Source organism: Pygoscelis adeliae, unplaced genomic scaffold (assembly GCF_000699105.1).
Source record: "Pygoscelis adeliae isolate BGI_AS28 unplaced genomic scaffold, ASM69910v1 Scaffold55, whole genome shotgun sequence".
Taxonomy (NCBI): domain Eukaryota; kingdom Metazoa; phylum Chordata; class Aves; order Sphenisciformes; family Spheniscidae; genus Pygoscelis; species Pygoscelis adeliae.
In genome coordinates this window covers 1,351,111-1,377,290 of record NW_008824804.1, presented here as the reverse complement: position 1 = coordinate 1,377,290, position 26,180 = coordinate 1,351,111, and the positions used below count along the sequence as shown (strand labels likewise).

At 45.2% G+C, this 26,180-nt stretch overlaps 1 protein-coding gene across 1 annotated transcript in view; it reads right to left on the bottom strand.

Moving 5' to 3' along the window:
- Positions 1–26,180, bottom strand: part of SLC4A4 (solute carrier family 4 (sodium bicarbonate cotransporter), member 4) — a 205,913-nt gene that overhangs the window by 141,662 nt on the left and 38,071 nt on the right. The window contains exon 3 of the mRNA XM_009324028.1: positions 8,412–8,591. Coding sequence (XP_009322303.1) covers positions 8,412–8,591 — 180 coding nt within the window. The remainder of the gene's footprint in view (positions 1–8,411; positions 8,592–26,180) is intronic.

Genomic DNA, 26,180 nt, shown 5'->3' with positions numbered 1-26,180 from the left:
TAGAGAATCAAGAGAACAAAGGAAACAATGGGCGTTTCAGCCCCATAGGTGGGTGGGCTTTCTCTGCTGATAAAGATCGTGCTGGTGAGGGAGAACACAGCAAAAGAGCAGAGTAGCTTGGCCTCTGGGGATACCTGGCCAACACCGATTAAAGGTACTGCACTCGACAGACAGATGTTACAAGACTATTTACATGCACACAGAGCACCGCTCTCTTATGTAGGCACTTAGACCCACTAGAAGACCTGAAGAACCTAAAAGGACCAAAACCCATATTCGTTACGCAAGAAGCAAACTATAATGTGAAGGAAACTAAGGATACTAATGCCATCAACTTCAGGGTGTCCCACGTCAACCAGAAGCAACAGGCAAACCGTTGTACTTGGATTAAAAATGAAAAAGCCTCCACTTTAACAAATCAGCGTGGTGAGTTCATGCTACCAGATTGCTCACCACAACACCTTTTGTACCGTTAAGCATCTCGATAAACCAAGCATCGATTAACCCATTTAAAAAAAAAAAAAAAAGGTGCCAACTGATGTTGCAGGATCTGCCAGCTTCAGACGATCTATTAGAGGTAATTGCAGCTCTCTCTCCGTGTCAAACATCCTCCCGAGCACTACTTAAATGCAGGTGTTCAGCAGCAAAGTCTTAGCACACGTACCCAAAATTGACAGCAAGCTTCAAGCAAGCGGGATTCTCCAGAGTTCCAGCTTTCCTAGCCCCAGATTACACAGAACTTACTTTTGAGAGAAGACTGCGTTTTAAATTAGAATCAGTAAAAGGTGCTTATTAACCCGTAGTGAGTGATGACGCTTGGCGATCAGTACAGAGGGACACAGCGGTTGCCTACATAGCAAATCTGATCCATCCAGACCAAACCTCACCTTCACTGGGAGAGATGCACTCCATCCAGAATGACAGCACAAGCCTCAAAGAGTACCTTAATGAAACGATTCTGCTGCAAGCGTTTTCTCTTTCAGCAAAATGCTCCTCCTAACCCATATCCGAGTGCTCAAGAGAGGTTTGTTCGGTTTTTTTTAACTAAAACCTCCAAGAACTACTGCTGGTGGGCAGAAGAGGAATTTCTCTGAGCAAATGGCAAACCTTTACAAACCTTTGATGGGATGATCCCTTCCCTCCCTCTTGCGATACGGTTCCTCTAGAAACCACTCCAACAGACAGATCCAGATTTTCAACCTCTTTTCCCCAATTCTGGTTTTGTGTCCTGTAAACAGGATTACAGTTACACCCTTCAACCGGTAAAGAAAACCTTCGGTACGCTTAGCCCACATGTGACCATACGCAGAGCAGCTGCAACTGACAGTGTAAAATGAAAGGTAGCCTCAGCTCACAACCACTGAGCCCTCCTTTCAGGTTTTCCAAAATTCAGATCCTGCACTTATATTTATCCACCTGTCAACATTTTGACACCTGCCAAGAATCAGGTTTTACTCTCTTCACGGATGCAAGCGCTCAAAAAATTCTATTACAACATGGAGCTTATTAGTTCCATGGGCCCCTCATTATTGTTTGTTGCTTTTGGGTCCCAGTACCTCGCTGAATCCACTGCCAAAGCTAAGTATGACAGTCATTTCTGAAGCCCAGCACTGCATGGGGCAGAGCGCCCTGAATGCCCATTTCCAGTAAACTATGAACACCAAATTTCCTTTCCTCCCACTCCATTTTCTTAAGTGTTATGCTGAGTTTAGACAAATCTTTCACTTTGGCAACAACCATTTCTCAGACCCGCAAGTGGTTTTAACAAAAACAGTCAGTAAACCACACAGCATTGCAGCAAGGCTCTCCACCCCACAACTTGTGGGATAAAACCTTTATACTTGGTCAATAGCAATAACATATCATTAAAGGAAAAATCTCATCTTACAGCCCTTCAGCAAAGGGAACTCACAAAGACTCCCTCTTGGTCTTTAAAGGCAGGGCATTTACATGTACAAATACGTGTTCGTGTGCATGTAAAGTACTATACTTAGGATGAGGATGAACATGTCCCACGTTTACAACTGAAGAGTAATGCCAGCAGGCAGCTTACTTTGTCCCATCAAAGCAAATTCCTTCTTTATCCTATTTCCACGTAACGTTGTGAAAAATGAAAGCAGAAAGAGGCTAAAGTCAGGCAGCCAGCGAGACTTTGTGATTCAGAGGAGAAAGACCTCAAGAACATAAGATGCTGCGATCAATCCACTTGCCTACTGCCTTCTTTCCATAAGTTGTGAATGAAGGCTCACATCCTCCTCAAACCTGCAGGCTGCATTAACAGCTCTCCAAAACGTTACAGAGCAGAGCAGAGGAGTGAGCATCACTTCGCGTGAATGCGGGGCACACAAGCGCCATGCCCACACCTTCTCACTCCTACTTTTTAAACGGAGAAAAACAAAAATTAAAAAGCAAGCGATGCCTCTAGGCAACTTCCTGAAAACAAGGTTTGAGGATATTTATTGCCAGCTAGCTGTAAAACCACTCCAAAGAACAGAGAATTTTCCATCTTTTGTTACCTATATTACTAGCAACATTTTTGTGATTATTTTGTGTAAAATGCCTTAGGGCTTGAACTGAGGTGTAGTATTGCAAGTCATTATTTTATAGCTTATAATACTAGTCCTTGACTACACATTAAACTCCCCAAGATACTTTGGAAAGGGACAGGTATTTTATATCTTGGGCTTCTTGCTCTCCATTTGCTTGCAATCACCTTTGCCTATAAAAGGACTTTTACCCCAGCCACTGAATTCAGAGTCACAAATACATGCAGACAGTTTCTGTTGCCATGCACAGGTCAACTGAACGAAGATGAGAACTGCCAGTCTGTCAAAGAATCATACGTTTTTCTACTTCTGTTTCTTCTGACATGGTAATCGCTCACATCAGCCCCAGTCTGTACCCCGTATTCCAAGCCCTTCTGTTCTAAACACGCTATCGGAGTTACCAAATAGAGAGATTCCTATCTTTGTTAATGTGCTGTGTGTCTAAGGGGCACAGAACCGGGCCAGCCCAAGAACAACCCAAGCAAGTTCTGGACAAGCATAGGCATCTCTGCGGAGCACCCGCATACTGCTGTGTACATCAACACGGTGTCCACATGCTGCCTGCTACGACAGTGCTTACCGAGAGACATTATTTCCTTGGGTTTGAGTGAGGGAGGCGAGCCAAATTAACTTGGAGGGCAACCAGACAACGAGAAGAAACCCCTTCCCAGATCAAGCAGAGATGCATTTCCTCATGGGAAAATCTCCACGTCTGTAGTAAAGAATGAGGAAGAGGGAAATGGATTCAGACCGCAGCCTGTCCCGAAGAAGAAACTTGTATCTGCCTTCCTTGTTCCTCCCTTGCAAGTAACAGCAAACTATACCATCCGCTTCACGTTGAGGTAAGCAATCGGCCCACCTGAGAAGGCAGAACCACCAACCCATGCCAGCTGACAAGCCTCCTGTGGCTTTCCACCATCAACTCCCTTCTCTGGCCAGCTGAGCCTTTCCTTCACCCTACTAAGTGCATTAACCATAGTTAATCATAGACCAATTAAATATGGTCCCACAGCGGGACCATATTTAGCGGCTCCAGCCCTTAGCACTACGAAAAAATCACTAAACCTTCCCTCTGAAAACCCCATTTTACTCATCGTCTCTCAATATGCTATCCTTCCCCTTCTCCAGTGTTCTGACAGCATAGATCTTCATGTTTTCCAACTCTTACGTGTGTTTCAGGCAGATAAGAGGAGGGTATTCAAAGCCCACTTACTAGTAATGCAATAATACATACTTTTTTTTTTTTTTAAACCTCAAAAATACTTGTATGCCAGCTTCCTGGACAGTGCAGAATAACCACTGCTAAAAAGTGTTTCCTTCTTACCGGTTGCAAGCACCTTTTAGAAATAAGGTGCTGGTACACTTCACCTGGAACGCGGATTTGTAACAGTCTGCGGTTAAAGGAAGCCACATCTCAGCTAGCACCAGTGTCAGCAGTCCTGCCTGAGAACACGGGTGTGAACTCCCATTTTCTCTCCGAGCGCAGAGACAGCCCTGCAGGCCTGGAGTATACTGAAAGGGCTCTGCAGAGGGCACATCGCCTTCACGCCTCCTCCTCAGTGTATCAGAGAATATCCCTGCCTGGATTTTTGAAGGAGGCATCTTTCCCAAGCAATAATTAACTTAAGATAAAACATATCTGTACATGTTCCATTTCCCTAACTCTCTCCAGATGGGAGAGCTGAAGGTTGTTTATAAACTACCAGAGTTTGGCCTGTTTGACTGGACACAGACTGAAAAAGAGGATTGACATTTCCAGACTGCACCAATTCCCAACTACAGAAGCGCAGCCAGACCGGTTTTGAACTGGAACAAAACGTTTACATGGAAGGTTTGCATTTCTGGACCTGTTGACTCTCTTGCCTGTATCCACAGACATGTTTCGTCAGGCTCGTCCGCTGTGGGACAAGCAGCTTGACCGGCTGAGTCAAATCCAGATTTGGTCAAAATCTGATTGCACAGTTTTCACCAAAGAAGCTGAGAAATCATCTTCAGGTAAGATATCTGAGTTTAGGCTTCACGGTCCTTAGGGACAGATCAAGAAATAGAAGCGATGTATGGCATCAAAGCTGGCTTAAGCTTTCTACTCAGTAAAAACAAAGCTCTCAGTATAATGGAGACAATCAAGTCATTTCCTTAACTTCTAGGAACTATTTTAACTACTACGTTATTAATGATTTTGCAAATCAAACTTTATATGCTTGTCCTTGTATTTGAAGATGAAATAAACTACGAATTATATACAAGCTGAACCGACAGTGGCTAATACTTGGCCAAGTTAATAACTGCAAAAATCAACAAAGAGAAGGAGCTAAGTTTTATAGACTGAGATGCACTGTACCCTTCCTCAAGATGTTTGGGTTTTGCTTGTTTTAAAACCTGGTTAACAAAATAGATGAATCCAAAATCTTCCCATTCTAAGCAAAAGACTGAAATGTCATCCAGTTCAGTCCCTTCACCTCATCCTTAACTACATAAGCAGCACTTCCATTTTATCATCTCATTAAACTTGCATACACCTATCACCTCCTCTGCAGCCTTTCTGAAGGCAGTGCCCTACACATTATATTCACGACACAGTACTGGTCGAGCCTCAGTCTCTGATGGGTACCTGAAGCGTGCGTGAATCCGATCCCTTTTTTTAGTGGTGAGCACAGTCCCCAGTTACAGCCAGCCACCACGCAAAGCGGTGTTATGCAAAGGTCATTAACACAGCTGTCCCAGCAGCCCTTAATCCTGGGAACTGCAACACCCTCACTCTTCTATTCTTGGGTGCCTTCACAAGAAAGGCGCTGAGCTGCGTTAGAGGGCACAGTGGGCTCAGGACTTCCTCTCCCTTGGAGTCCAGCACTTCTTTTTTTTCCTCCTCTTCTGATGACATGGAAAAGCTGTGAACCCCACATGCATACCAGCAAGCCCCTGCAGAGCTGGCCTAGCTCTGACAGATGCAGTCCCTTTATAACCATCCATCCCTGTAAAATGACCTCAAGCATGCTAGACTAACGCTCCCTCTCCGGTTGTCTCCACGCTCTGCATTTCACTTCTTGCTCAGTTTCCATTTTTTTTTTCTCCCTTCAAAGAAGAGGAGCAAAATCCAAAACTCCCTCCTTCCCAGCCACAGTGCAGCCACTTCTTCTCCACTGGCCAACTGGCAGCCCTACTCCGTAGCAAATGCCTTCACTCTGTCCCACTCCACCAAACCACAGGGTTAAGTCCTAACAGATACTTCAGCTCCCTATGCCACGTACTCTGTACTGCCAGCTGTCTCAAATACATGCAAGATATTTCATTTCAGCTTTCTCCCAATTCCATTAAAATTGGTGTTCAAAATTCCCCAATTCTTTTTTTCTAATGTTCTTAGCGCTCTTTTGAAACTGAATTTGAGCCACATACCCCCAACTCATTTACAATTAACAGATGCAGATTAAAAAAACAGGGTTATAGGGTTATAACTGAGATTTCTTGCCGTGATTGCCAGCAATGAATATCAGACTAAGCAGGTGAGGCATGCTTTTCTTTGTCTCAAGAGACCCGGTCTCCTCTTGGACACACCTGCCATAACTAAGAGTGGACACAGCAGCTGGATACGTGGTGCACATAAGCCACTCAGACCCTCAGAAAGCCTTCATCAAAGTTCCAGTAAGAGACATCTAAAGCTGGCACAGTCTGAACATCCAACAACTGTCTCAGATCGGCAACCACCTAAGAGACAGAAAACGCAATGGAAGTAAAGAGCCATTTCTAAATGATGGAGAACGTCAAAAGCAGAACAGCAGAAATTTCTGAAGGAAGCCTGGCGTTACTACATACGTGGAACTAGAGAAGAAAGGGTTGTTAGCCAGCAAAAAAAGCGTAGGAAACAAATAATGCAGGTTACCTATGAAGACGAGTTTCAGAAGGGAAAAAAACCTGGGAGATGTGGCAACATGTAATTCAATGTTTGGAAATTCAAGACAGTAATCTGAACTACTCCTATCCTTTACAGTGTTAGAAATTAACCGCGCCAGCTTGTAAAAAGATCTGGCCACCAGCACAATGCAGCAAGTCCCTGCAAGAACCTGGTAAAGTATCTGGATACATGAGACGGTGAACAATACAGGAAAAGTTACAAATGATGTAGCATTAACGCTATTGCATGGGACACCTGGAATATTGTGTGGTATTTAAGTGATCCCATTCCAAAAATACGTAGTGCAAAGGGGTCAGGGTGGAAAAGTCTATGGGAAAATTCTCAGATAAAGAGAGATGAAAAGACTGCACATTTTTACATGCAGATAAAGAGTAGACAAGAACATACTAACATGTAGAAACAATAGAGGAAAAAATACCATTAACCCTTTCTCAAATGACATAAAACAGAAACAATGATGAACAAAATGAAAGGCAGAAAATCAAAACCTGATGGAAGAAATAGGTTTGCAACCACGGGCACAATTAGCCTGTGGAAACGATTCCCCGAAGATATCGATACATCCAGAAGCCAGAAAGGAATTTCTACAGATCTGGTCACTCGCACGCCAAAGAAGAACAGAGATGTAAATATAAAAGTTAAACTTAAAATATCTAGAGTTCTCGAAGGCAGGTAATTATGTCCTTTAGTGCAAAACCAACTCCTGGTTTCTCAGCGTTGACAAGAAAACTTCCTTGGGACAGCTAGGGAACTACAGCTACGAAGAGCAAATGGACTTTGTGACTTGTCTTCCTTTCCAGTTGCTGCTCTCTGAAGTATCTGCACCACCGAGAGTAAGAGGCCCTGGGCTAAAGACATGACTGATCTGATCCCCTGTTACTGTCTTTATACGCAGCAACTATCCAGCAACGTAATTTCAAAATGAAAAATTCACATATTTCTTCAAAGATCAGGTCGCTCTCTCGCACAGGAAGCTTTTTCCCGCACTTAGAAACAAGTTCTTTAATGAAACTCCAGCCATCTGGAATGAGCCTCAATAATCTGAGCTATATCATATCCCGGGCTGTTCTCCTATATTCAAACCTTGTTAGCATGTTCCCGTTTTAGCAGGCTGTCACCATCTCTCTCCCACTTCTATTTAAGCAGCCATCCCCCAGATTTCAGAACAAGCTTGTGGCCAACAGAGGAATGGGACTTTATGACAGTCTCCTACGATGTTAGCAAAGAGCTGCATAGTGATGACACAAGATAAAAATCTCTCTCCTCTGGTTAACAATTTCAGTACGAATGGAGCTATAGGGCATTCAAAATGGACCTCACCTGCCTATCAAAATTCAGATATTCAACCCCTACAGATACTCAAACATGCAGTAATGCTACAATTGATTCTTCTTTTTGTTTGCAAAACTTAAAACCGGTTCATTACTGAAGGGAAAAGACTTGTTAGCACCAGAAGTTATCAATACAACAAAGCCCAATCCCAAGCGGGTATGTTCTCACAGCCTACAGCAGCAGTCTTGGTGCTTCTCATCAACCTGCTCCTGTGAGGCTGTTGCTAGCTGAAACCACGGGTTGCTTGAATTCTAGAGAGGGAGCACATCCTGAGAGCCGGGGCAGAAGCGCAATTGATCTGTCTAGGCATCTACTCAGTCTTTGCGTCTCCTTGCTATCTCTTTACACACAGCGTCAAATTGCTTTTTAAAATTTGGCCTGTTCCTGGCTGGCATTAGCTCAGGAGCAAACTCAGGTGATACAGAGGGATGAAATGTCTGCTCCAGCCTGTGCCTTTTCTAAGCCACGGCAACCATTCGACAGCAACTGATTAAGACTACTCCGACCCTGCAACATGAGATGACTGTTTTTGTGGCTCCAGTTTCCTCCTCCACGATCAGATCAGGAGCAGATCACTAGACAACAGACCATTGTAGTGAGCGACAACTGAAACCAGTACTTACTGAGCGGTTTAAGGATGCTGCTGCTTGTCTCATCGGTGTTTTCTACGTCTGATTTGTCGGAGTAGTTCTCAGAGATTTTCTCCTTTTCCTTCTTTTCTTTGTGCCCAGGTCTTCTTCTATGACGCCTCCTTCTCCTATAGCTCTTCGGCACGTGGACCCCAATGTAAATAGTGTGATGACCTAGGGAACACAAGCACAGCAAATATGAACTTGGACTGCGTATAGTTTGTGCATCACTGGCCAGTACAATTCACGCTGCGCTTCATTCAAATAGGCAAGCGAAGTATCTTTCTCGGCCTAACGTTAATTAGTACGATGTTTCTTGTCTCCAAACGTGAGCTGGGAGCTTTTTAGGTACCATTTGGAAAAGTATTTTTTGTACAATCATTTCTGAGAGCGCAGACTCTCTGATAATTATTCTGTCCTTGTGACTCATTTAAAAATAAAAACAAAAACCACAAGGCCATCGTACTCATTTTGCAATATTGAATACAGTGCTCTTCAAAAACATTCTAAATGATTTTTTCCATTTGTTTTACCAAATACATTGGCTGGACTTAACACATACCTTGTGCAAGTTGATCCAGCTTAATTGAAGAGCTTAGAGCAACAAAGTTTACATCACTTGACTATGTAGTCCATTGTATAACAAGTGTCAAAGGACCATTAGGGTATTATTATAACACAGCAGATGAGGAAGGACTACTAACATAAGTTACCGTAAACTTCTAAGTACTTGACACTTTCCAAAATAAAAATTAAGTAATAAAAGAGTAAGTGCCAAATTTCATATGCTGACTGTAAACACAAGTATGCCTTTTTGCCTTTCACATACTTCCATTTCAAACTAAAGCACTTAAACTACATTTGCCAGTTGTTACGTCTTTTTGATGAGTTTGATAAAAATGTTTTACTGTCAGGGCTTTCTGCACTTCTACCAACTTGGGATAAATATCTTGCCTTGTGCTTATAGAAGGCATTTACACGTCTTTTTCTGTGCCCAGATATTTCAGACATCTTACCGTAAGCTTTAAAAACAGCTCCTTCAGATTTAACTCTTGATAAATGACAGCTGTATTCTATTCTTTTGACCAAATTTGGTTTCCCCACTCACATCTCAGTGTAGCCAAGCAGAGAGTTTCAGATAAACACACATGCCCTATTACTGACTGAAGCACATTTGTCCGAATGAATGAGCTGCAAATGCATGTAAGAACAAATGTATTTATCTGTAGGTACAGTCATTCCCTTCTGCTCACAGCGGAGCGTTTCTGCAGAGCTGTCCCTCTGCAGAGTCACTGCCTCGGTCACTTCACAACCATCTGTTCTTAGCGTGTGCTTACACCTTGCATGAATGCATGGCTGTTAAAACCCCACGCGAGCATACCGGAGGGCGTATTCAAGAGAAGGCAGAGGCTACAGCTTTTGGGGAGTTGCACTCCATCCCACAGCACTCTCCCACCCCAACTCATTCGGCAGGTGCCTCCCCAGGGAGAGGGGAGACCCCCCCCAACAGCAGCCTTCAGATCCCAGCCTCCGTGACTGCTGTGGCTTTGAGCAGGAAGCACAGGTAAGATACCCCTCGGTCCTGGCTCCAGCACCTACAAATATCTGCCACAGAAGATACCCAGCCAAAAGACTCTCTTGAAAGGCGCTCCACAATGTGAAATCACATCACTCCTGAAACCACAGGAACTTCTGTCAAACGGGTGGGCACTCAACAAGACGACGGCGACAGCGTCTGAAGCCAGACGAGATGTGCTTCGGTGTTACCAGACACGGAGCTCTGCAACAACTCTCCGTTCAGCTCAGAGCTGCGTCCACCTCTCTGTTGCAGCAGCCAGACGCCCTTTTGCTCGGCAATAAGAATTAAGTCAAGCGAGGAACAAAAGTCAGGCTTCGCTTGATAAAACAGACACGTGCTTGAGAAAGTTAGAGCGAAAACTGGCCCTTGCCACCGACCCACCTCTACCGATTCTCCCTCATTACAGAGGGAATGAGGGAAATATGCATATTTCCCTCTTTCCTTTCCTTTCTCTTTCTTTGCTCTTTCCTTTCACCTGCAAGCTGCATCTACTATTACTGTTTGCTTTTCAGCAGCATCACAAGGTTCCAGATGAACCACCTATTTGCAAGACACGGGAAGCTGCTCTGGAAATGCCAGCGCAACAGTAAAGCCAGAGTCTGCAGCCACCAGTTAACTTCACTGCTAAACATGCGTCTCTAATTCCTCGTTATGATAAATCCAATCTTTGAGACTGAACAACTGAAAATTTAGGCACAAAATGCCCGATTTCCATAGCAAACTGACTTTTCAATGAAAAACAACCCTGCATTTGCCATTTCAAATTCCACACGCTCTCGAGGCCTGCTGTGAAGTCTGGACAGTCCTTCACCTTTTTTGCATGTGAATTTTCATACTGAAAGCATCCGCGGTCTTTTAAAAAGCTGCTTGACCACAGTGGCCCTCCTTGATAGCAATTTTGCAATAACTGAGTTCCCCAAAGGCTTTGCAAATAACGGAATGATGAGCTGTATGCAGCTTATGAAAATAGCCCACGCCCCATGCATTTTACACTGTCTCTCATAGCCACCTTCACGTGTGCTCTATAGCCCAGCAAGACTACTGAGGTATACAGATCTCCAGCAGTAGCTCCTTTGCAAAGCAAACACAGAGGGCAAATTAGAAATTTTAAATGCATGCTGTTGTTGAGTTACTTAAGTATAAAAAAGCATCTGAAAAAGGCTTCTTAAATACCGCATTCTTAATTCTCAAAGACCAACAAAATGAAAAGAAAAAAAAAATTCTTCTCCGATACGATCACTTGAAAAAATATGTTCACCCCCAGAGTGGCACTAAGTGTGATACATTTTGGCTCCAAAGTAATTTGTTATGTGGAAATTGTAATAGAAAGCAGAGGCTTATGAAGAAATTCCCTTCTCACTCACAGACACGATGGTGTGACAGCGCCTGTGATGGCCCTGAAATGGAGCACATCATCGTTCCGGTAGCTAGAGTGCTTACAGCAAGCTCAAGTTTATGGCCTGGTGGGAACTATGCAGAAGACCATACTAAATAAATAAATAAATCAGATCTAAAGATATAGAGTGCCTGTGATATCAAGATATAAACTAACAGCTATAAAGGGTTAGTGAAAATCTCTCCGAGTGAAGTTACAGTTACTTTTTAGCCAGTATTATCGAGGCTGAGATATTAAAAGTTCACCACTACATGCGCATCTCCTGCTGCTGCCGGGTGCCAACAACCGCCCGGTGCAGCACCAGACACTAATGACTCGCCATCTGAGGGAGCAGGACAAAAAAAGAAACAGAAATCCGAGGTCGAGTAAGGTCCAAAATCAGGCAGCACAACAGTGACAGAAGAAAAGGGACCTGCATCTGCTGCCTCCAGCCCAGCGTGCCAGCGCTGCGATCTTTGAGAAATGGGCTCACGCCATAGAGGGAATTGGCAGAGCCACGATGCCAAAGTTGGAGACGTCTGCAGCGAGACCTTACCGAGCAACACCTGAAGATATGATTTAGCTCTAGCGTGTCAAAGGAAACCCGGAAAGCTATTCCAGCAACCAGAAACATCAGCTTTAACATGGCAGATGGCATAAACACCGCACAGGGACAGAGAAGGGGAAATTTTATCCGAGCACGAGCAGGAGCTCCGGTAGGGTAGGGGTGGCCCCAGGACAGACAGGGCACTGGTAGCCATTCCCAAGGGATTCTTACAGCCGAGATCGCATCCAAAAGCCAGATGCAGAAGGATGGGGTGATTCCGGTAGCTGTATTAAAACAACGTCCTCCTTTGAACCACTTCAATTCTGTGGTCAGCTTGATAATAGAAACACATCATAGTAAGCCTGTAGTCTTAATACTTTAATATGCTGCCAACAGAACTGGACAATCTCTTTAATCTTTTGACCACGTGTGGACAGTACAGATTTTGGTACTATGAAACTAAGTTGAATATACGCAGGCAAACATCTGCATTACTTAGCTGCTTTTCCCTATTCTGCAAGGGAGAGACTTACTTAACATTGCTTTTTGTCTCCCTCCCCCTCCCGCCTGTTCAGGGAGGCCAAGCAAGACATGTTCCTTTTCTGCGTACTTGAAGTGCTTGGCATCTGTTTATATTGTTGCAAATGCTGAGATAAACTTCTAGGCTCCCTTCCCAAAGCGCCTGGAAGGAAACAATTGACACATACTCTCAATGCACGGGGTTTCTGAGACATTTCCTACTCACCGGGGTAACAGAGCCTTTCCCATGAGAACCATTGACTACACATGGTAATGCCTGATAAATTTAACGTGACACACATGCACCGCACTACTACCCTACGGCTTGGTAGAGGATGGGAAGCACAGAGCCCAGCGCCGAACTCCTCCTGGTAATCCAGGTCCTGCTCGGCCGTAGCTTTCTCTTGTACACCCGACACGGGCCAACTGCCGGTTTCCTCCTGCGGCCCCCACTGCATTCACAGCCTTTTCTGGGGGCTGCTCCCCTCGCCCTCCCCGCTCTCCCCCAGGAAAACGATTAGCCTCTGTGTGCACCTCATTAATTTTTAGAGCTGTTCTGGTTGACCGGAGGCATGTATTTCACAACACTAAAATCCCGTAGGTAAGATGCTGAGCGAGGCCTGCAGGTCAAAGTGGCACCTCTTCTATTCTAAAGGACAGTGGTGGGTCGTGGCTTCCTTGAACTTACACCTGCTGTAGCTAAAACTTTTGAAGTTAGCTTCTTGTGTCTGAGGAGGAACTTTACTGTGCACCAAATTCAGAGCAAAATCGTTTCATCTGATTATTAATAGAGCAAGTAGTAGTCATCATCAGAGAGGTATTTTTCCCCCAGAAAAAATTTTGGTTGAAACCACATCTTTTGCTTTATTAAGAGCTATTAAAAAATAGCAGCTCATGATTCAGAGTCCAGATTTAGAGTTTGGGCACAGGAGAGTCCCTGAGTCAGTTTTACTGGTGAAAACCCGCTCACGTATTACCGAATTTAAGTTCTGTAAAATGCAGAACTTAATCCCTTCCTGCCTGCAAGAATATCTGTTCATCTCTTGCCTCCATCCTGGCCAAGCATGGTCTTGTTGACGTCCTGGGAATGAAACTATCTGCATCTCAAGCCGTGCACACCACACAAGCTCATGTGCTGACCCCAGCAGCGCTCTGACAGCACGCACAAAAGAAAGTAGCTCCAGACACCCTGCCTCAACGAGTCAGGCCCCCAGGCATACCGCCTCGGCACAATGCCATGCTGTTTCTTTTCTGAGTTATTCCATTTAAGGAAACGTGGGGGTTAAAGAAACGTAAACACAGGAGGAAAAAAAAGTGTACTGAAGAATAAAACCAGTAAGAAATCTGCAGGCTTGAAGTTGTCTGACCTGGTGAAGTTTCAGCCACCCATTAGTTCCCTGTGTGTGTTTACGTAGCCAAACTTGTGTGTTAGCATAGCCTGATCACCTGCTACCTACACAGTCCCGCTCTGCTTTCAGGTGCTCGCTCCCCATCACCCGCTGAGGTTTGCACAAAGCTTCACAAGGGCTTCTCAGCAGGCAAAGCCAGGACCTGCAGCAAACACACCAGGTTCCTATAACTCAACACCCGTAATTCTGTCTAGGCATTTTTGCAGTCGATGTGGCACAAGGCTGGAATCAAACCTGAACTGTCTGTCAGTGAGGATCTTTTTCTGTCCAAGGAAGAAAGAATGGCAGTTTTCAGAGACTGAGAGGCAGGGCGTACGTGCAATGCACGCAGTGAGCGGCTGCCCTGTCCACTGCTAAGCGAAGGGGAGTGCAGCTGTGGAAGAACCAGAACAAGCCTGGCACCGTCAGCTGAGGATCTCGTTAAAGGTACGTGATGAGGAGACCTTGGGATCTGCCTGCACGGGAAGTGTGCTGGGAGCACACTCTCTATGCAATCATGTCAGCCCCAAATTGGACGTCCCAAGGCCTGTGAGGCACAAGCCATCTATATTGTTTGAAACACGTGGATCTATTCATGCTACAATACAGGCAGCAAACGACAAAAAACTTCTATATATAGAGAAATCCATAGTTCAAGTGTTGCTTCCCAAACGAGTTCTGGAACCACATTTGCCTTAAAGAGCATTATCACGTCCTGCCACGTCCTCGGTAAGAAGCCAATTCCTCCCAGAAGAATCATACAGAATAGACCTGATGTGTGACACGCCTATGGAGAGTTGTACAGCTCAGGTTTCTCATGAAGTTTGAGTTTAGGTGATTCTGGGGAGCTTCATCCTGCAACGACAGTCTTTCCACAAAGCCTTTTGTATTGTGTATTTCAACACGTACATGTAATAGAATATCAGTGGCCACGGTAGTAACCCAAATGTAGGGTACTACCAGAAAACCTGCGTTACAGGAAATGCAAACTGAAATCGTAGCCTTAGCATGAGGGGGAAAAAAAAAAAAAAGAAAAAAAGGTAAAACCAGCAGACATGATTAGATTATCTAAGTGTGGTGACACCTTTTGTGCCTGAGGTCTCTGCATTCATCTGGACACTGAGCTGGGTCTACAGCTTTCTGCAATCTTAGTGCATGACCAAGTACAGACTTTAAGCCTGACACTGCGTGAGACTGAACGGATATCTACAGCCAAACGAACAAGCAGACAGAGATCACTTTCTTTATGATCCTCTCCATTTTTAAGCACAATAAGAAAATGGTGACAGTGCAATGGCTTTTGCTTAGCAAAACCAAAACTTGGGCATTTAGAGAAAGGAGACGAAAGTTACAGGATCAAAGGATAAAGTCTGCCTGGTGCATAATATCTAAGAAGGAATCCCTTCCACATGACTGGGGTTGTTGAGACTTAGAGCCTGGTCAGACTAGCCCATAAAGAATCTTGGACTGGCACCTCAGAAGGAAACGAGATCAAAACTTAACATTTAAAATTTATAAAGCAATGAAAATGAGCTGAGTGTTAGCAGTTTTCACCCAGCCCTCGTTTTTACTTTCAAGGCTCCTTTCCAAAGAACAGGGAGAGTCACATTAAACCCGACCAGGCTTGGACAGGCTCACGCGGTTACAATTGACATGTCTACACAGACCACCTCTTTTCCACAAGCTCTGGCCACTCGCGCCTCCTGCACTGGGCAGCCGTGTGTACCCAGGCTCTCAGAGAAGACTGGGACAGGTATTTCAGGCCGCCCGAACGAAGGGCTTTGCTCAGGATGCCCCAGCCATTTAACTTTGGGGCACCTATAATAAGACACAGGCCCTTCTCTGCCCATTTCCATAGCCTAGCTATCAGTCTCATATCTGGATGGAATTGAAACACAGCATACCCTCAGGGCGGGGAAGCTTTACTTACTGATGTGGCTTCTGACACATGCCAGGAACATACAGCTTTCACTCCTACCACTAACGAGTTGCTAACTCATGAAAACTTGCTCTGTAGTGATGTCTAACGTTTAGGAATCCGCACCTACCGCAGCTCCAAAGTCACACGAGATGGGCAGGGGATGCAGCCCGCCACATGCTTCATCAGCAGAAGACGGCACGGCACACCTTTGTGGCCAAGAAGGTGTCGGCGTACCGCCAAGCAGACAGCCGAGACATGGCACTAGCCAACACGCTGCTGGGATTACAGCCAGGCTAGCACAGCTTTTAGCGGCTGCTTTTCAAACCTGGGGGTGGCAGCAGAAGGGTACTCCTCGTTTTGTGTGAGAATCAAAGGAAGAAAATGACATAAAAAGCTGATGGCGCAGAAGGACAAATAAATCGCAGGGATGATCCATTTTAAAGGGGAGATACTAAAAGTAGCACTAAGCAAGTCCCAAACTAAGCCCTGCTTAGTTTCAAATCAGCTCAAGAAATAAGAACAAAAGGCCACGCCGTCACGTGCCGAGTGCCCTTAACTCTACCTGATTTGAAAAGGGTTACAGGAGCCAAACACCTCCCGGGACCGGTGCTAGCAGAGGAGCAGGCGCAGGCCCTCCACCCCAACCAACTCCACCTTCCAGGTCACGGCTGTCGCTCTGCACACCCAGGCGCACACGGGATGGGGGACACAGCCTGCGCAACACCCCGCTTCAGGGAACTGCTCGCACCAGTGGAACAGAAATGACTCTCCCAGTCCCTCCTACACAGTCATCATATTTCACCTAAAAATTTCCCAGGAGTGATCTGAAAGAGCATTAATTTCCCCACAGATGAAAACACAGGCCACAAAAACAAGAGGCAAATGGGAACATTTTCAATTATACATTAAGGAAGATCTAAGTTCTGGGTAGGAGAAAAGACATGGACATTCACAAGACCTGTCAGTGAGCATGGCTAGTTCATGCATTAGAAACAAGGAACACGACGATTTCCCCTAGCACTGTGTAAGAGCTAAGTACTATTCCCATTAATGCATATGAACACAGATACTGAAACTCAAAAGAAAACAAAACAAAACCCATAACCAATCCTCTAGACGGGCTGACCAGGCATACTCCCAGGCTCACCACTCGGTCCCCACGGGGTTTTCAGAACATCCCGATACTCCAGAGACTGATTTTCCAGGCGAGTAAAAACTTACCCATCAGGTAAACAGCAGAAGGATTCATTGAGCACTTCGTTTGTTGAAATCTGGGTGAAATCTAAACAAGCTAATGTACCAGTTGGAGACAAATCAGATCCAAATCCCTCCTGTTCCCCACAGCAAAATAGCCTCGTCAAGCAGCAGAACCACAGAAAAGACGCGTTCCCCTCCAAAGAGAGGGCAGCCCGCACAACTGGAGCAGACTCGGCTCTTTGCGTCCCAGTAACAACTTTATTAGTGCAGAAACATGCATGGAGGTCTTACAGTGGTGATGCTCGGGCACAAAATTACCTTTCTGCAAGAGGTCCCCATGAAGGGAACCCGAGGTCTTTTGAGGGACTGAGCGCAGACTGCCGCAGGACCAGCAGTAGCAGGTGGATGCCTAGAGTTGGACAAAGGATGCTGGATAAGAGACTGGCTGGGAGAACCAGGAGAAATCACATCTGTACGGAAAAGACTGGAATAAAGTAGCGCAAGTCTGTAACCAGGTAGCTGAAAGAAACTGAGATCAGGAAGGCCCTCAGGCATAAGGGCCTTTAAAATAATAGCAGCATGCAATAAACTAATTCTTCCATGGTACGTGACAGTTGGCCAAAGAAAAGGGTCAGTGTGGATCCATCAGGTGATGGGAACAAACACTTGTAAAAGGGCAACCGTAAGGTTGAGTAGGGGGTTCACAACCTAATAAATGCCACCAGGAGAACAGCCTGCAATGAGAGAGATGCAGTAAAGGGCAAAAAAGAAAACAGAGGCTCCAAGAGAGACAAAACCGAACCTACTATGCAACTGACAGATGAAATAGGAAGGGACAAGATTAGAAACAACAGGGCTCTCTTCAGTTCCGCTAGCTCTGACAAAAGAACCCCGAATTCATGGCTAAGATGAAAGTATTCAAGAGAGGACCCAGCAGCAGCAATGAAGATGCAGTTACTTAATCGAGCAGGGAACTTGTCCAAAGACCATTTTACATATTTGTATTACTGCACTTCACATCTTAATATGCAGTCCTTTACTAAAATCACTACAAGGGGCAGGGAACTGAGCTGTGTAGGGGAAGACAGCATGCAAATCGGAGGGGGTTTTTTTCTTCTTTTCTAACATCAGGCTTCTAGAACTTCAGTATCTTCAAAAGGTCAGCTTAATCTTTACATAAAGTGACCTCTGCAGTCTTTAAAAGGTTCCCACGTAACAACACTATAGTTAGCCAGAAGGAAAGTCTTCCTAGCCATCTGTCTAAAGCCTGTACTTCCGAAACTCAAACGTACGCTCGCTCGCCATCGATGACCCAGACTTGAACTGCCAGATTCCTAACAAGATTCAGGGGCCGCTCCCGCGAAGCATGTTTAAAAGATGAGTTAGCACTGTGCCCTGAAGAATGGGATGGCTCTAAAAGACGGACCTCACATAAAGGCAAGTCAAGAATATCTAAAGAGGAAAAGAAAATGAAAAAATGAAATGAGGTCTTCATTTGACGTCCTGAAGATCCTACAAAGCCCGTTTGTTTAGAAGGAGCAGACCAAGTCAGTCACCAAAAACTACACTAGGAATTGCGAGGAAAGGATCAGAATATGAAGCCGGAAGACACACGTTGATGACAACTATAAGGTATTGCTCCAAGACAGGAAAATATAAGGAAGCTGGCAATGAATTAATGGGTGGACATTGTTTAGACAGAACAATAAACATGTGTTTGGGGTATTCTCACTGAGCTTTATATAAGCCATTGCGAGACTCTTACTCACAACGCCATAAGCTGCTTTTCTTTCTCCCTTCTTTGGAGCCGTGAGACGTTACAGAAGCCACTGAACCTGTCCTGCTGTGATCTGATCTAATTTGGCCAGTACTGCTTGGATTCCACAGAAAGAAAAAGGAAGACTAAAAACGCACGGCTCTGGGGAGCAGGGCAGAGGAGGGGAGCCGTGTTGGACTGTTTGATTTAAGTTTTAGGCCAAGCTGTTCGGAAGCATGGTACCTTTGAATTTTCTGGCATCTGCCTCGAGCACCGACCACAGTTCCTTTAAAATTATGACCCCTTCTGAAATGCCCCAAATGACCACCCAAAATAGTCCATCTCGGCTGAAAAACTTGGCCTCATTTTCTGTATTTCCATCTCATTAATTACCAAGGCTGACCAAATGAATACCAAGCTGGCACTATCAAGTTCATCGATGCCGGTAGGTTTTAGACCACCCTCCAATCTAAGTAAGAGCGGTGGTATACTGACTAAGGCATCCAAGCGCTGCCCCATTTCAGAGGAAGAACCTCAAACTGCTTTCTGGGTACTAAAGGTCGGCTGCTGCTTTACCACTTGCGCACAAGCAACAGGAACGCACGCCGCTGAAATCTGCACTCCAAACTCTGAAGCAAACGCCGTGGTCTTTTTAGAGCCTGAACTCCTAATCACTGCCAACGACTGCATGGAGTAGCACGTTGTCCAAAGCCTGAAGAATGAACAGCAAAGGCTGGGCACAGGTTAGCAACAAAAACAAGACATACAACTGCAACGTGCCAGGCAGAGATCTACCTAAACCACCATCCTGTTTCCTTGGGTTTGCAAAGTGCCAGGCAGCTCATGGGAAGTCCCCATAACCGCCCGACTCCGCAGTACTGCATCAGTAGGAAAACAGCCCTGCTGCAAGCAAACCTTGATTCCAAGGCTGCAGCTATAATTAAACATATAGAGGCGGCGGTGTGTTTTATGAAAGGCAGACTGTGGCCGAAGCCGGGGTTGCTAGAAGGCCGAGCTGCTGCCAGCAGGGCACTGCGAAGGAATGCAAACAACATGATGCTCACCAGCGGGAGCCCCATTCACACTGAGGCCTCCTGACGCCTCTCCAGCAGCACGCTTCCTTCAAGGAAGCGCCAGAGCTTCCTACGTCCCTTCTCAGTCCCTTTTCACTGCTAAGGAAGTTCTCACGGCGTTGCGCACCCAGATTAGGAATATCACCCGAAGGGACAGACCTTCACGAAGGCTGAGATGATGACTGAAGTAGCGTACAGACTGCACTTATCCTAGCAAGCTACAGAAACAGCCCTAGCACCAGTTTCTGGATGAAGCCCAGCTCCACTAGTTCTGGGTGCACAGATGAGAGAGGGAAGGACACTCCTGTGTTCCCTAGCTACACAAAGGCTGTGACCGTTTGACGTGGCCAAGCTAGAAACATGGCCAAGCTTGAAGGAACCCAACCCTGACATGGGGTCAGGTATCTTCCACTTTCTGCCTCAATATCTTTCCCTGTTTGCCAAGCGAGTTCTGTCGTTTACCTTCACTACTTCTCTATGCCTTGATTTATGGCATACAGTATGTCTCTTAAAAATCTGTCAATTCAGTGAACAGGCAAAAACCATGACAGAACTTGCTAAACACAGCCAAACAGAGCAAACACTGGTGTTACACATTTTACAACTGCGACTGGACCTCCCCAATACATTTTGTGTTACCTTTTAATTTTAAATGTCCCAGAAAAATTCAGAAAGGGTAATCAGCACATCTGGGGCTCACATCTGAAGACTGAGCAAAGGCTGTATCATTTCTTCAACCTCCATCCTGAACTGTCATATCCAGTATTATTGTACCTTAAAAAAGAACTGTTGGGCAGAGGAAGGTATATACAATGGGTGGGAGAAGACAGTCAAACAAGTCTAGACTTGAATCCTAACTGAAATGGCCCAGGAGAAGACCAAACCATCACGTAACCAGCAGGTGCACAACTACACCACCAGCCTGCGTCCACACTGATGCTGGGCAGCTTCTACAGAAACTGAAGCACAAAAGAAGAGAAGGGTTAAAAAGTGACCTTTGTGGAGTCGTTACCATGAGCACACTGAGACAACAGAGGCCCATGCCCCTGGACTGGACTACCGTGCACTGTCCAAGCGCCCGCTCGCTCTTGGTAGGGACCAGCAGCTTCAGGATGGCCCCAGTAACTGAGAACATGCACTCAGAGAAGTTGCTCCCATCAAAGGCTGTAAGGTGCCATGCGAGGGCCACCCTTCTAATTAGCATGGCCCTCAGCAAAATTAGCTTCACCACCAGGTCAGAGAGCTGATGATTGTTTCTAAACCCATCAGAGATGGAAAAAAGCCAGTCACTGTCAGAATGGTATGGAAACACCTCCCTTCGCTGCCACGTACCTTATACTCAACAGCATGTGTCGGTGCAAAACTTATCATCGCTTAGAAGAAAACACAACCTTTCCTTCGCAACAGGCAAACCGCATCTCATATTGACTCAGCTGTTCTTACAACATTTTCTCGATTTCTCCTGCGTGCACAGCCAACTTATCACTCCCTTATGTAAAGTCAGTTTATCATCATCTGAACTTGGATTGCAGTTTTTCTCACGGAGCTTGGAGTAGGTGGGCGTCAACACCTTCTCACACAACCCCAGCAACTTTAAAGTTAATGCCGATTCCTGACAACAGATGAAAGACATCTGTGGTGACCAGAACCATATCCCATGCAATGACGGGGAACACAGACACCTGCTGGAAATTGCCAATAGTAAGCACACTCGTAGATTTACTAGCATCAAGCTAACAAATGACTGAAAAGTGATATTATCTTAATGACACAAATTTCTGAACAAGCCACTTCATGAGCGATCCGTATTTCTCAGACCTCACAGCATTGATACTATTGACCTAATTAATCCACACGCAAAAACCGCTCTCAACTTTTCCATAGGGATTTACCATATTATCACGAGTCTGCAGTGAAGTCATTGCACTAGACCTTTTCATTTACGACAAGCCAGTCAATGGCACATTTCAGTATCCTGCACAGCGTCATGGAGAATTAAAGCTGGAGAGAAGCTCGTCTGAATCTTTCATCCAGATACTTCAAAGTTGAGAAGATCCAAACCACCCGTCTTCTTTTACTAGCTGTGTGGGGCAGCTTTTAGGTCCCCATCTGTGCCTGCCCTTCCCAAGCTGTGCCAGCTGCTGTACAGAAAGAGAACAAAAAGGCAGTGCCTGAGTCCTCGTCGTTTGGCTTTTGCATGAGCAAAGCCTGACTCAGTTTTACCAAAGCAAAATACAGACTACTCTCTCTCTGCATATAAATTAAAGGTACCAAAGAATATTAATGAAGTACATTCTGTGCTGAGATTTTATCTGATTAATTCTGCAATCATATTTATTTCAGGAGCAATTAAAAACACTAACTGATATGAAACAGGTCTTGTGGTTATGTCTGAAAATGGAGACGGTCTGCCCACAGTCAGTGATCAAAAACTGAGGGCGGGGATGAGAGAAGAAAAAGAAAACAAAGGAAATGGGTAAATACAGGTCATTTCTCCTACCTTCTACCTGCTGTTAATAAAGGTAAAGATTTTCAGAGTTATCTTTACCCTTTCAACCTCTCTCGTCATTGATCCAAGCTAATAATCTCAGGCTTACGGCATCACACAGCTTTCTACCAGCAAAGTGCAATGACACAACAGAGTCGAGAATAGAAAGCAAGGAGGAGGAAAGTGTGGGGAGCCATCAGATAAAATGGAAAAAGTAGTTATGGAAAGTTGTTACAAAATCCCTGTTTTACGCTCTCTATATAGTAAATCCCATAATGATAATAGGATCCATGAAAAAGTTTCCACCTGTAACAGCATTTTTTCCTGAAGTCACTCCTGCAGCAGTGGTATCTAAGAGATACTCTCGAGACCTTTACTTTGCCGATCGTTTGAAACACAGGACAAAACACCTGACACGAGTGCCGGTCGCCTTCTCCTAGGACACGCAGCCAGAGTGCTCCTCGGGCCTTCCAGCAGCAGGTTGTCAGACTCGAAATCAAGCATCCGCCGCCCCACCATGAAGTCAGGGCGGCAGCAAGCCCGGGGGAAGTTACGCTCAAAGAGCCAAGAATACCTTATCTCAAAGGATAAGGTGGAGCTTTACTTTTCCCCTCTTGCAAAATTGGTTATTAAGTAATCTGTTTATGTCACACATACCAGCACTCCTAACAGTGGCATTACAGCAATATGTCATTACCTTCAAGGAAAGGAACGTGCAGTGCTCTAAATGAATGGGAATGGTTTTCTCGCACAGGAGGTTCAGCTTAGGGCAGTGCCTCTTCCTGATTTCCCCCGAGAAAGCCTACATTTTCACACTTGCTTTCCCTTCCACACTCTGAACCGGACCTGGGCAGATCCCTTGTCTCGCCAAGTCACATTTCTGGGCACTTATGTGCAACATCAGTGACGGCCAGCAAAGCAGCTCTTCATAACTAACGTACTGAATTAATCAACTGAGCCCTCCCACTGATAAAGACAGTAGGGGGTGAGCTGGAATGGAGTAATTTTTGAATGTCAGCAGCTCATATCACTAATAAAATAGCAACACATTCCAGCGTAGGACCAGACTGAGGTGACATCTTAGAGATGCATTAAACAATCTCCGCAGCCAGGCCAAAGGGACATACTTTTGTCAGGTATGTATGGTTTCTATTAACATTACATTTACTCAGCAAGGGGCGCAGAGACAATTGCCCCAAGCTGAAAATGTCTGAACATCCTACTGACCAGAAATGCCCGTTTCTCCCCCTCCTTAAAAAGCAAAGTCCTTCCCTCTCCCCTACACCGCTACATAACCAAATTAGTGAGTGGCGTGGTAATTCAGAGTTGCTACCTCCCCCTCATAGACATAATGCGAGGTCATCAGCTACCAGTAAAATGACACCACGCTGTTTCTCTCTTCTTGCAAAGAACGTGCAAAACAGGGATGCTCAAAATGACAACTTCAAAATTCTGTCTTCATCTGTTTGACATCAAACCGATTCACAAACAACAAAAGCAGCCTGCTTTCTAAGCATATTATAATGTTTCGCTGTAGGGTCTTCCCGTTCTCTCCTGCAAACTCCTGCAGCTAGGGAATCCCCAAGTCCCACTGTCCTAGCACGACACTGTCAGCTGTCTCCTGATGAAGGTTACAATTCCCCTTTCCCTAGCAGAGGGAAAAGAAAACCGTCTCTCCTCTCTGCTCAGTTTTTTTCCCCTGCAAGTTTAGTGAAATTAAGAGCAGCTTTAAAGAGCCTTCCTGAGAAATGTGGTGCAAAAATTATTGGGAGAGGAATGGAAAGAAGAGGCAAGAGAGGCAAACAACTTTATGATACGTATGTTGTATCCTCACGAAAGTAGGCTAAAAATAAAAAATAATCAGAAAAATAAAATACACCTGGAGGTAACAATTCCACTCGCTGTTACCTTCTTCTACAGAAGGTGCAACTACCGTAAGCCTTTTAGAAAAGCAAGTTATAACCATACCATAGAAGTGGCTGAAGTAATGGAGAGCACTTCTGAGCTAACACCCTCAGGTCTCCAGACAAACGCTCTCCTCCTTGAAAGGACTCCACTTGCAGTGCAGAAATCTAAGAGACTTAAAAGCATCTGCACCAAGCGTCAGCCGAAGGTCTTGAACCTGACGTTTTAGCCCTTCCATTGGATCTCAAACTGAAAGAGGGTAGATTGAGATTGGACGTACAGAAGAAAATCTTTACTGTGAGGGCGGTCAGACGCTGGCACAGGTTGCCTGGAGAGGTGGTGGATGCCCCATCCCCGGAAGTGTTCAAGGCCAGGTTGAGACGGAGCTTTGGGCAACTTGATCTAGTGGAAGATGTCCCTGCCCACGGCAGGGGGGTTGGACTAGACAGTCTTTAAAGGTCCCTTCAAACCCAAACCATTCTGTGAGTCTACAGTTCATTCCATACGTGCAGACTATGACTGTACATTGGGTGCATGTGTGCATAGTAGATACACACATACATTAAGTGTACTTACATACAGGGCGCATATCTGTGTAGAGAGTTAGGTTGTAGCTGACAAGATGCACAGAATCATACAATCATTTACACTGGAAATCTTCCGCTCTGCAGCAAATAAGATCTCTTCAAAACACCAAAGCCTTTAATGATTACTCGCACTGTGGTAATGCCCCAAATTTGCCAGGTACACTACGAATTCAAGGCGTCCTGCTCCAGAAGAGCGGAGTGGCTGAGCAGCAACTCACCAACCGCATCATACATGCATCGTGACGCTGACAGATGCTCTGGCGTCAGCGCTGGCCCCGCCACAGACGGCAGCCCCTTTTGTGATTTAGCTAGGTCATTCCCAGAAGCCTGGCGAGAATCAAGGTGCTGCCTTGCCTTCAGCACGAACAAGGGAATTAGCTGGTTACACAGCTCCGAGTCTCTCCGGAGGCTCAGACAAGCAGCTACAGTTCTCAGAGGCCTGTCGCGTGCAATTAGAAATACTTGTTTCACGTCCTCTTCTCCTTACCCCGGCGAGACGAACTGCAACTGGTCTGTTAGCCCAACTAAATCAAATGAGGGTATCTACACTGAAACATGGAGATAAACACACCACACCTACAAATATTACTTAAGGCATTAACCACAGCCTTTTTCACAGCACCTGCAGACAGTTAAAAAGGACACTCCCGCACTGCTCTTCACAAACGACAGTTTGTATTATATTCCTGGAGCATCACATATGGGCACTACACACCACAACAGCATGTGGCAACATTTAAGACAGTAAAATATAAGACATGTTCTCCCCCTCTCCCCTCTCAAATGTTTCTGCTGTGCCAAAGTATCAATTATTCTACAAGCAAAAGGCTAATACAAAACCCCTGTCATTCCGACCCTGCAGACAGCAAATGGTCTAATTAAACCCAACACGACGATTTATAGCTACTGAGCACAGATTACACCATACAAGAGAGGAAGAAAACACAGGCTTTTTCATGGAAATGACTGGTTTGACTTGCTGGAAGTGTTCTAATCCACCTTTTTGGAGATTATTTTCTTTCATACTGCTTGATCCTTTACCGTCCATTACCAGCGACAATGACACGGCTGTAACCCTACACCTTTCCAAACGTTTGAAACCAAAAAGCCATAGACATTTGTTTGCAAATAAAAAAATTGGAATAAAAATTATATACCTAAGTCAAGAGGAGAAGGATAGCACTGCGAGGTGAAACGCTGGCCTCCTTCCCCTTCTCGGTAGAGTACGTACCCTATCGTCCTCTCCTCCTTCTCCCCCACTAGTTTATCAAGCACACTGTCAACCGATCCTCATAAAACAAGGAAAAGAGAATTTGCTGCAAATAGTTCATTCCTATCAGCTTAATAATTTTCCACAAACAACCCTAAACGAAACTCCTTTAAATTCCTTTTACCTTCGGGATTTCAAAACGTTTTTACTTATAGAGA